At 42.5% G+C, this 12,346-nt stretch overlaps 1 protein-coding gene across 2 annotated transcripts in view; it reads right to left on the reverse strand.

The window, feature by feature from the left end:
- Positions 1-12,346, reverse strand: part of TCTN2 (tectonic family member 2) — a 28,793-nt gene that overhangs the window by 13,119 nt on the left and 3,328 nt on the right. For both annotated transcript variants that reach the window (XM_077747986.1, XM_077747985.1), the window contains exons 5-11: positions 10,465-10,565; positions 5,665-5,861; positions 5,110-5,236; positions 4,011-4,152; positions 2,555-2,620; positions 584-718; positions 269-346 (exon numbers count right to left, since the gene is read on the reverse strand). In XM_077747986.1, the coding sequence (XP_077604112.1) occupies positions 269-346; positions 584-718; positions 2,555-2,620; positions 4,011-4,152; positions 5,110-5,236; positions 5,665-5,861; positions 10,465-10,565 (846 nt within the window). The remainder of the gene's footprint in view (positions 1-268; positions 347-583; positions 719-2,554; positions 2,621-4,010; positions 4,153-5,109; positions 5,237-5,664; positions 5,862-10,464; positions 10,566-12,346) is intronic.

The raw sequence follows: 12,346 nt of genomic DNA on the forward strand, positions 1-12,346 counted from the left end.
TTTTTTTTTTTTTTTTTCCAAAAGACCAGTACCTAAGGAATGTTTTCCACTTACAGCAACCTGTTACCATCTAGGACAATTCATGTAAAAAAACAAAAAAAAACAAAAAAAAGCTGTTATCAGAAAAAGAATACAGTGTACAAAAGAGAAAGAGAAAGTCGGCAATCACAAACTACAATTGGAGAGAGTTATTTATAATTATCATTGTAGTACAGGAGTCTGGAATTTAAAAGTTTGCAGGATCAGTGATTGCCACATACTATCTTACCTGGATTTCCAGAAAATTCCTTTTCATCACCACTATTATAGCTTAAAAATTTTACTGTAAATCTCTGTGTCATGATCCCTAGAAATAAAACACAATAAAAATATAATGTGCACCATTTTACTAGGAAATTATCCCCAAAGAGTCATTTTTCTTTATCTTATCATTACATTTTGATGTGCAAAAAAAGTCTTGTTTATTAAATCACAATTACAAATAAGAAACAAGTCCGTATTAGTTTTGCACATAATAATTATGAGAATCTTAAAAAAAAAAGTTTTAAACTGAAAACCTTCTCACTGCCGTTAACAAATTTACCTTTCTGGTGGGCATTAATTTCTGCCCTAATAATTTTGACATTTATTTCACTGATTGTATTATTATTCCATCTGAAAATATAATGTTCTTCCACATTCACTTTTCTGGGGGCCAGTCCATTACTTAAAAGTGCTTCTGCAAAGAGAAAATACTGTCATATGTTAATGACCCTCCCTGAGCTCAAGTCTCTTCTTGGTCCCACCAAGTCAGCACGGCCACCCCCTCTTCAGCATCACAGTATCTGTCTTTTCCTTCCATTTCTGTACCCCCAGCACGCGGCTCAGAGTTCAGCACAGGGACGTGATCACTGGAATGCTTGTCAAAAATGAAAGACTAACAGAAGTCAGCTCCTCAGGAACAGAGCTGTCTAGCTCACTACTATATTGTAGGTATTTGCTAAGATCTGATGAATAAATTTGAGAATTTTACAGCATATTGCAGAGAAACACAAACATCCTTAACAACAAAAGTCCTGATAATATTAGCCAAACTCTGAATAAGCTGCATCAAAACCGCAAAGTTTAATTATCAAAAAAAAAAAAAAAAAGATGAAACTTAACAGAAGACCATGGGGGAAGGGAAGGGGGAAAAAATAGTTACAAACTGAGAGGGAGGCAAACCATAAGAGACTCTTAAATACAGAGAACAAACAGAGAGTGGATGGAGGGAGAGCAGGGAGGAGGGGAAAGTAGGTGATGGGCATGGAGGAGGCACCTGTTGGGATGAGCACTGGGTGTTGTACGTTAGCGATGAATCATGGGGATCTACCCCTGAAGCCAAAAGCACACTGCACACACTGTATGTTAGCTACCCTGACAATAAAGTATATTTAAAAAAAAATAAAAAGAAAAGAAGAGAAAGGCTAAGGCAAGAAAGAAAGAAAGAAAGAAAGAAAGAAAGAAAGAAAGAAAGAAAGAAAGAGAAAGGAAGGAAGGAAAGAGGGGNGGAAGGGGGAAAAAATAGTTACAAACTGAGAGGGAGGCAAACCATAAGAGACTCTTAAATACAGAGAACAAACAGAGAGTGGATGGAGGGAGAGCAGGGAGGAGGGGAAAGTAGGTGATGGGCATGGAGGAGGCACCTGTTGGGATGAGCACTGGGTGTTGTACGTTAGCGATGAATCATGGGGATCTACCCCTGAAGCCAAAAGCACACTGCACACACTGTATGTTAGCTACCCTGACAATAAAGTATATTTAAAAAAAAATAAAAAGAAAAGAAGAGAAAGGCTAAGGCAAGAAAGAAAGAAAGAAAGAAAGAAAGAAAGAAAGAAAGAAAGAAAGAAAGAGAAAAGAAGGAAGGAAAGAGGGGCACCTGGCTGGCTCAGTCAGTAGGATCATTTCACTCTTGGCCCCTGGGTTATGAGTTCGAGCCCCATGTTGGATGTGGAGATTACTTAAAAATTTAAAAATCTTTCAAGAAATTTTTTAACAGAGGGGGCATCTGGATGGTTCAGTTGGTAAAGCATCTGACTCTTGGTTTTGGCTCAGGTCATGATCTCTCAGGCATGAAATCGAGCCCCACGTCAGGCTGAGCAAGGAATGCAGAGCCTACTCGGGATTCTCTCTCCCTCTCTCTCTGCCCCTCCCTGACTTGTGCTTGCTCTTTCTCTCTCTAAATAAGTAAGTAAATAAATAAACAAACAGACTTAAAAAGAAAAAGGAAGAGAGAACAAGAATCATAAATGCTGGTTCCCTGAAAAACATTCCAGAAAAGGTCCCCAGACCCTGAAAGCTGGCAGGGACCCTTAGCCGACATGACTCGGGACTGCGGGGAAGGGCTCAGGGCACAGAAAACTGCTCGGAAGCAAAGAAAGAGGGAACAGGGAACAACGTGTGGAACAGACAAAATTCGAATCGCTGTGAACCCCCTTAAATTCTTAGTAAAAATGTATTTAGGGCGATATGCTACTTCCAGGAAATGACACACGTATCTCTGCAGAGGTGACATAAAAGTGTGACATGAAAGTACCTGTACCGGTGATGAATTTGTCTGGGTCGCTTGCTTCCTCATAGATCACTTTTGGTGTAACGATGCCTGAAAAGACACAGAAGTTAAGGTCCCTGGACCACACGCCCACCACGATCGCGTTTCCTTCCTGAAGGGCGAGCTTAGCCAGCAAGCGCGGAACTGCGCCTGACCCGTGTGCCAGCTTCAAAACCGTCTCCCACTCCCCGCGTGCCACCAAAGGGGATGCCACTGTTCTTGGCATCTAGTAGGAACGGAGGAGGAGAGTCCAAAGTCAGTGATGATAATCCCGAGGGCTTCCCTCCCGTAGGAACGAAGAGGCAGCCCGCAGCCAGGGGGAAGGTAACACGGTGTGCTCGCTTTAGAAGCGGTTTGGTGCTTCCTCAGAAAGTTAAATTACCACGTGCCTCGGCAACGCCACTGCCAGGTATAGCGCCAGGAGACACGCAAGCATGTGCTCGCACGCACATTTGCACACAAGTGTTCAGAGCAGCACTACCACGGTCGCCAAAAGCTGGAAACCCAAATGCCTATCAAAGGATGGATGGATAACCCACGTAGCACATATATCCACACGACGGAATGTTACCCAGGGAGTTCGGTCCCTGCCGCAGTGTGGCTGACCCTTGAAAACGTGATGTTGAGTGAAAGAAGCCGGTCTTTTGGACATAAAAGTCCACATAGTGTAGGATTCCTTTGATATGGGAATTCCAGAATGAGCAAATCCATAAAGATGGAGAGTAATTAATGGTTGCTATGGGGCAGGGCACGGGGAGAAAGAAGAGGCTGTTAGTGGGTACGGGGGCTCCTTTAGGAAGAGGAAAGTGTTCTAGAAATAGCTAGAGGTGATGGCAGCATAGCACTGTGTATGTACTAAATGCCACTGAACTGTACATTTTACAATGGTTAATTTTAGGGGCACCTGGGTGGCTCAGTCGGTTAAGCATCTGACTGAGTGGTTCATGAGATCAAGCCCCACACTAGGCTCTGCACAGTGCGGAGACTGCTTGGGATTCTCTCTCTTCCTCTCTCTCTCTACACAAATAAACAAAAATAAGCATTTAAAATGGTTAATTTTATGTTGTCCATTTTGCCTCAATTTTTATTTTTTTTTTTAATGTTTATTTACTTTTGAGAGAGAGGCAGAGAGACAAAGCACAAGTCGGGGAAGGGAAGAGAAAGAGGGAGACACAGAATCTGAAGCAGGCTCCAAGCTGTGAGCTGTCAGAGCCGCAGACACTCAACCGACTGAGCCACCCAGGCGCCCCTTACCTCAACTTTTAAAGAGGAACTAAAATGCAATGTGTGGTCCTAAGGACTGGACTTTTTCTGAAGGAAACACTTTCTTCAACTGTAAGTTGAAATATTTTAAGTTGATCCAATAGGAGAGTTTTATGCTCTCATGCAGTTTCTGTCGACACTCGGGTCTGTGTTCTTTTTTCAAACCAATGGAACATACCTCCTAGCACACCATTCTTTATCTTCACATTGACAAGATCTTCTTGCTCTTGGTATACTTCCAAGTCAGTGGTGCACCGCACGTCAAAATTCTGAAGGAACGCCACCGGCGCGTGCTGCAGGCAGTGCCCAGCCAGGGAGCCCTGAGGGACAGGGAGAATCCGACAGGGCTGTGACCTCTCTTCAAACCATACAATACAGACTAGCGTCTGGTGCAAGTGTTCTAGTTGATGTGCTACACAAAGTCTGGAAGCTTTGTCACAATAAGTATTATTTAATAAAAACAAAGAAAATTCCCCACCCCGCTCCACTTACTTTGCAGAAACATGATTACATTCAACTTCATTTTCTCTCCCTCATGACAACCAGATTTTTGCTAAAACTGTAAAACTGGATTCCTTAAACAGTGAAGAGAGACAGTTTAGATTCCGGTGTTTTCTTTCCACAAATACTTTTTTCCTCATGATTTTGGACTTAAAAAAATAAAGATTTGGGGCACCTGGGTGGTCCAGTCAGTTGAACATCCAACTTCAGCTCAGGTCATAATCTCACAGTTCATGAGTTCAAGCCTCACATCGGGCTCTGTGCTGACGGCTCAGAGCCTGGAGCTGCTTCAGATTCTGTGTCTCCCTCTCTCTCTGACCCTCCCCTGCTTGTACTCTGTCTCTGTCTCTCTCTCTCTCTCAAAAATAAAATGTTTTTTTAAATAAATTAAAAAATAAAGATTTTACATACAACTCTATATAACCTTGAGATACTTTTTAAATCTCTACAATATTATATTAAATTATATACTTATAGCTTACTAGAAATTGGCCGTTAAACTAACAGAAGTGCAGAATGGTAGTTATTTCCATGGAAATTGATAGAATTTGTTTTGGTTGGTAAGTTCACTCTGAGATTTAGCAAAGACACTGGTTAATTTAAGAGGGGCTATTAAAAATAAAACCCACAGACCATAAAGAGTTGAGTACCTGGAAAATCCACAGGAGAAAAATAAATAACTTAGGATAAGATTTTTCACAGCAGTGTAAGTTAAATTAACAACAGGAAGGGGAAATTTGTGAAAGGCCTTCACATATTAAAATTGAAATCAGTACCTGTGGGATGGTAAAGTAGGCCTTGTCCACAGTCATGATTGCATCTCCTTGCTTGTAACCGAAGTCTGAGAAGTCCCTCAGATCAGTATGCAGATACACTTCCATGGAAGCATGCGGCCTAGGGCACCTGCAAATCAATGAGGGTTATCACTACTCCTTTGGGCCGGTATCTGCTAAAAACAAGTCTTCTTATATTTTTTTTTTTTACTTTTTTAATTACAAAAACATTTGTACTAAAAGCCAAAAAGCTGTACACTGGAAAGTGGTTAGTGGTTAATTTTATGCTCCATGAATTTTACTTCAATAATAATAATAATAAAGCTATAAATTTTCAACACGACAGGAAGGTGCAAGAAAGAAACTAAGCCCATGAGCCCACCACCCGTTCGTTCCCCAAACCCAGGTAATCGCTATTCACTGCTGGTGGTAACTGACCAATCTCTTTTGGGTGAGGCCCAGTTCTTTCAAAGACTTAACACAAACTTGCTAAGGGACACGGAGGACCGCGTCTCCGCTGAGGGCCTCGGGCAAGCCCGCGGGGGCCCCGACACGCACACGGAGCCATGGTAGAAGTAGCCCAGGAAGGGCGAGTTGGCCAGCGACGACTGCACACACAGCAACGGGAACCAGCCCGGGGCCCCCGGCACCCTCTGCGCGGAGCACAGCTGGTCAAACGGGGGGTTGACGTCGCCTCCAAACACTCCGGTGAAACAGGCCTCTCTGAACAGTCCTGTGAGATCCGGCGAGCATTCCTTGGAGGGAAATGTGAAGGAGCAGTGAGCAGACAGAAGCTTCTAGGGTGCCCACCACCAGCTCTCAGGGGGCAGGGGGAGCAGGACACCACCGAGGAAGCGTGAAACGACACGGTCCCCATACAGGCTACCAGTCTCTGTGCTCACAGAAAGTAAAATCCTGCTAGAATTTCTTTCATCAGCTCCTACGAGCCTCCAAGTCAGGAACTTCAGACCTTCTAGGGAACCACACCCTTGCTGGGGACACAGATGTGCCCACAAAAAAAAAAAAAAAACAAACAGTATGAGGAAAAGAAAATATGGAAGAGACTCCAAGTGGGGAATAAAACAGAGTAAACTTCCCTTTTTAATTGTCATCACCATCCAAACCCTTAGCCCAGAGAAACCTAAAGACATTTTGAGTTAGGGCAAACAGTCCATATTCTCTAAAAAATCTTAAGGCTGTCGCTATATTATAACATGACCCAATTAATGTCACCACTTCAGTCCTGCATTCAGTTATTCATCCATATTCTTCCTCGTTTCACACAGACTCAGAGGGCTAAAAGTTAAATATGTCCCAAATCCTTGGTTCCCTGACATCACTGACCCAGATACTAAACCCTGCCAGGGGCTGCTGCTATATATATGGACACCGTATATGACAAGCACAAAAGAAGTCAGAAACAGGGCACAGTACCGCAGTCCAGCAGAAAGAGAAAGAGAATATCATACGTTTCTATTGATACTGACAGATGACGTGCTCTATTTTTTTTTAAATTTTTTAAATGTTTTATTTACTTTGGAAAGAGAGAGACAACGTGAGCAGGGGAGGGGCAGAGAAAAAGGGAGACACAGAATCTGAAGCAGTCTCCAGGCTCTGAGCCATCAGCACAGAGCCTGACACGGGACTCGAACCCACAAACCATAAGATCATGACCTGAGCTGAAGTCGGATGTTGAACCGACTGAGCCACCCAGGAGCCCCTGATGTGCTTGCTCTATTCTTAAATTAAATGTAATTGTTATCATAAGTACAATTGTTGGTATGAAAGTTACAATATAAATAAAGGTCCTAAACTTTCCTTTTCTGTTTTGCAAAACCAACCATGGCACAATTGCACTCATCCAAACATAGGAGTGACTGGGATCACAGTAAATATGTCTCTTTTGCACCTCTCAGTCCTCTTCAATCTCAAGGAAGGATTAAAATATGTATTTGAGGGGCACCTTGGTGGCTCAGTCAGTTAAGTATCTGACTCTTGATATTGACTCAGGTCATAATCTCACGGTTTGTGAGTTCAAGCCCCATGTTGGGCTCTGCACTGACAGCACGGAGCCTGCTTGGGATTCTCTCCCCCGACCCTCTCTCCCCCTCTCTCAAAATAGATTTAAAAAAACTTTAAAAAAATATATATATGTACTTGACCTGGATCAGGCAACATTTTCTTAGATATGACACTAAAAGCACAAGCAACAAAAGAAAAATTGACTAATGAGATTTTAGCAAATTAAAAAAAACTTTTGGGCTTCAAATGTCACCAACAAGCAAGCAGACAACCTATACAATGGGTGATGTTTGTCACAAAGCATATACCTGATTTGGGACCAGTATCCAGAGGTATAATGAACTCATATAGTTAGGCAACAAAAAGAAAATCCAGTTGAAAAGTGGGCAAAGGAGGGGGAAAAACTGAGAGCTTTCTCCGTAAGGTCAGGAACACGAGAGGGATGTCCACTCTCACCACTGTTATTCAACATAGTGTCGGAAGTCTCAGCCTCAGCAATCAGACAACACAAAGAAATAAAAGGCATCCAAATCGGTGAGGAGGAGGTCAAACTTTCACTCCTCACAGATGACGTGATACTCCATATGGAAAAACCCAAAAGAGTCCACCAAAAAACTACTAGAACTGATCCATGAATTCAGCAAAGTCACAGGATATAAAGTCAATGCACAGAAATCGGCTGCATTCCTATACAACAATAATGAAGCAACAGAAAAAGAAATCAAGGAATTGACCCCATTTACAATTGCACCAAGAACCATAAAATACCTAGGAATAAACCTACCCAAAGAGGTGAAAAATCTATACACTGAAAACTATAGAAAGCTTATGAAAGAAATTGAAGAAGACACCAAAAAATGGAAAAATATTCCATGCTCTTGGATTGGAAGAACAAATATTGTTAAAATGTCAATACTACCCAAAGCAATCTACGTTTTCAACGCAATCCCTATCAAAATAACACCAGCATTCTTCACAGAGCTAGAACAAACAATCCTAAAATTTGTACGGAAGCAGAAAAAACCCCGAATAGCAAAGCGATCCTGAAAAAGAAAACCAAAGCTGGAGGCACCACACTCCCGGACGACAAGCTGTATGACACAGCTGTAATCATCAGGACAGTATGGCACTGGCACAAAAACAGACACTCGGACCAATGGAACAGAACAGAGAACCCAGAAATGGCCCCACAAACGTATGGCCAACTAATCTTTGACCAAGCAGGAGAGAACATTCAATGGAATAAAGACAGTCTCTTCAGCAAATGGTGCTAGGAAAACTGGACAGCGACATGCAGAATAATGAACCTGGGCCACTTTCTTACACCATATACAACAACAAACTCAAAAGGGATGAAATACCTAAATGTAACACAGGAAGCCATCAAAATCCTAGAGGAGAAAGCAGGTAAAAACCTCTTTGTCCTATGACTCAACAATTACACTACTAGGTTTTTATCCAAGGGATACAGGTGTGCTGATTTGAAGGGGCACATGTACCCCAATGTTTATAGCAGCGCTGTCAACAACCACTAAAGTATGGAAAGAGCCCAAATGTCCATCGACAGAAGAAGGAATAAAGAAGATGTGGTATACACACACACACACACACACACATACACACACACACACACACACACATACACACACACACACACACACACATACACACACACACACACACACAATGGAGTATTACTCAGCAATCAAAAAGAATGAAATCTTGCCATTTGCAACTATGTGGATGAAACTAGAGGATACAATGCTAAGCAAATTAGTCGGAGAAAGACAAATATATGAATTCACTCATATGGAATTTAAGATACAAAACAGATGAACACAGGAGAAGGGAAGAAATAATATAAAGACAGGGAGGAGTACAAAACATAAGAGACCCTTAAATCTAGAGAACAGAGGGTTGCTGGAGGAGTTGTGGGGGGGGATGGGCTAAATGGGTGAGGGGCATTAAGGAATCTATTCTTGAAATCATTGTTGCACCATATGCTAACTAACTTGGATATAAATTTAAAAATCAATCAATCAATTAATTTTTTAAATGGGCAAATGATCTAAATCAACATTTCTTCAAAGATATGTAAATGGCCAATAGGCACACGAAAGGATGTTCAACATCATTTGCCACTACAGAAATACAGATCAGTCACGATGAGATACCACTCCAAACCCACTAGGATGGCTATAATCAAAAAGATTATTGCAACAGACGGAAAGCCTGCAAGGCTTCTGCACTGCTGACGCAAATGTAACAACCGTGCAGCCGCTTTGGGAAAACAGTTCCTCAAAGAGCAACCCCACCCCTAGGGAACATATCCAAGAGAAATGGAAACACGCATCCAAACCAAAACTTGCACACACATGTTCACAGAAGCCTTATTCGTAACAGCCAAAAGCGGAAGCAATCCAAGCGTCCATCGACTGATGAAAGGATTGGCAACATGTGGTCTGTCCATGCGACGGAATGTGACTTGACCATAAAAAGGGACAGAAACACTGACACCTGCCACAAGGCAGATGACCCTTGGAAACAAGACGCTGGGAGGAAGAAGCTAGACACAGAAGGCCACGTGTGAGAGGGGTCTGTTTACGTGCAGTGCCCAGGACAGGCCAGTCCAGAGCCAGACGGCGGGTGGAGACGGGCCTGGGGATGGGCAGAGGCCGGGGAACGGGAGAGGTCGCGGGGGGCACAAGACTTCCGGTCAGGGTGATGGAAACGTTCTCAAGGTAGATTGCAGTGGGGGTGGTGCACCTCTACACGTTTACCCAAAGAAATCACTGAAAGAATGTATTTTCCTTCCTTTTTATCTTTTGTGAAGACTTCTCAATACCAATATTGGAAGTAAAACCATCCTCAATATAATCATCTCAATCATGACTGTCTCCAAAGAGATAACATTTTTTCTTCCATAAATAAGACTGACTGGGCTAGATAAGAAAATACTCAATTTGAAAACAATCTGCGGGGCACTTGGGTGACTCAGGCAGTTAACCGTCAGACTCCTGATTTCAGCTCAGGTCGTGATCTCACAGTTTGTGGGTTCAAGACCCACATCGGGCTCCATACTGACAGCACAGAGCTTGACTGGGATTCTCTCTCTCTGCGCCTCCCCTGCTTGTGCTCTGTCTCTCTTTCTCTCTCTCTCTCTCAAAATAAATAAACTTTAAAAATAAGTTAAAATAAAAAAAAAACGATCTACAACACAAAACTCAACTTCAGATTTCAAAGCCCATCTGCGAGAAGCTGTGCGGGGAGCTGTTGTGAGTCTCCACACGCCATTCGGTACCATAACTTCTGCACCTGTAATCGAGAAGAGCGTACCTGGTCACAGCAGCAGCGAACGTCACAGGCCCCAGCGGTCAAATTACAAGGACAAGGACCCAGGGGTTGATACACTTGGTTGGGAATGACAGTCACATTCTCTGGAAAGTACAAATGACAGAAAAGTCCAGCCGTGAAACACTCTGGCAAAGCGTTGGCATGTTTTCGACACTCAAAAGAAAGCAGAGTCATTGTTTTACAAATCACTATGACCAAATATTACACGTTAAGGAACCCCTGAGCTACGCAAAACCCTAGCTGAGGCCTGTATCTACTACTCCGTCAAAAACCCAAATATAGGAAGTATGCTAGTTATACTAAACTGAAGTCACGCTTGATCCTAAAGATAATCATGACTAAAATATACAAGTTAGGATAAAGGTAATGCACTGACTTTATCTTTCAATACACTGAACAATCCTTTTCATAACACAGACTGACATTAACCACTGACCCTTCAAATTCATTACCTCTTCCAGCAGAGGAAACCGAAGCCGTGAGGACATTTCAGAGACCTTATCTGGGGGCCCATTTAGCCACAAGATTATGTCCAATCATGCTACCTGCTCAACCTCAAGTCCTATCGCACTGCAGACCCAACTCTTTATATCCGGATTCTAGTTTAAGTGCGGAAGCGTGGGGGAAGTTAATAATTTTTACATAGATTGGAAAAGGAATATGTCACATTACATTTCAACCTCCTAACTCAGAATCCAGACAGGAATGTTTCCAGTTTCCCTGCGATAATTTATTGAATAAAGTTTAGCTTTGAATTTTACGTTTGTCCTAGGATTTGGTACATGTTGAAAAACTACATAGCGATCACTTATAACAGTTAACTTCAATGACATGACAGTTGAAGCATCTCAAAAACAACTAATTATACAGTCTATGCTAGAATATAGTAGAACCCCACTGTGTCAATGGTCTCAGGAATAAGGAGGTCTGAGTAACATAGTCTGTTCCTCAGGCAAGAGTCTGGCCATCAGTATAATCAAACCTGTGGAATATAAACAAGGCATTTTGGAATAGGGTTTTACTATGCGAGATATAGATAGATATCTGCGTATCTACCTATATGTCTTCTATGCCGTTTGCGAGCGTGACTGTTACTAGGCATATACCACATACCTCCCATCTGTCCTTCTGTCCTTGTTCTCATTCTGCTCTCTGTCTGACTGGGTGCAAAATTTTTCATACCTTCATGGGGTCAGAGCGGACATCTCATAACTACCAATACACGAAGAGTCTAAGTTTGGCTATTTGTACAAAGGCGTTCTGATATATTACCTAATCGTAGCGAAGCATATTTCCTAAAAGAAAAACAGTCACCACGTTGAATGGTACAGCTATCCCTCCCGTGGTGTTCTGTAGCACCCACCAGAGATTATTTTTTAGTTTGTTTTAAATTTTAAGCATTTAGAGAATGTTCTCTTTTTTTTCCCAAGAACAAAACTTTAAACCTTTAAATTGCTCACAGATTCACATGTTCAAAACACTCAAGAGGGGGCACCTGGATGCCTCAGGCGCTTGAGAGTCTGACTTTGGCTGATCTCACGGTTCACGGGTTCAAGCCCCACATGGGGCTCTGTGCTGACAGCTCGGAGCCTGGTGCCTGTTTTGGATTCTGTGTCTCCCTCTCTCTCTGCCCCTCCCCAGCTTGTGCTCTCTCTCTGTCTCAAAATTAAATAAACTTAAAAAAAGTTTTAATTAAAAAGCCTCAAGAGGATCTTTAAAAAGGTACACAGTGAAGTCCTCCGAGCCCGCCCCTCCTGGTCCCACACCACTTGCCAAAATGGCCCCACACGGTTAGCTTCTCAGATAGCCTTCCAGAACTTCTGTATGCAAATATATAGCCTTACTCCATGCTAAGGACCCATGT

Source organism: Crocuta crocuta, unplaced genomic scaffold, assembly GCF_008692635.1.
Source record: "Crocuta crocuta isolate KB4526 unplaced genomic scaffold, BGI_CrCroc_1.0 scaffold29, whole genome shotgun sequence".
Classification (NCBI taxonomy): domain Eukaryota; kingdom Metazoa; phylum Chordata; class Mammalia; order Carnivora; family Hyaenidae; genus Crocuta; species Crocuta crocuta.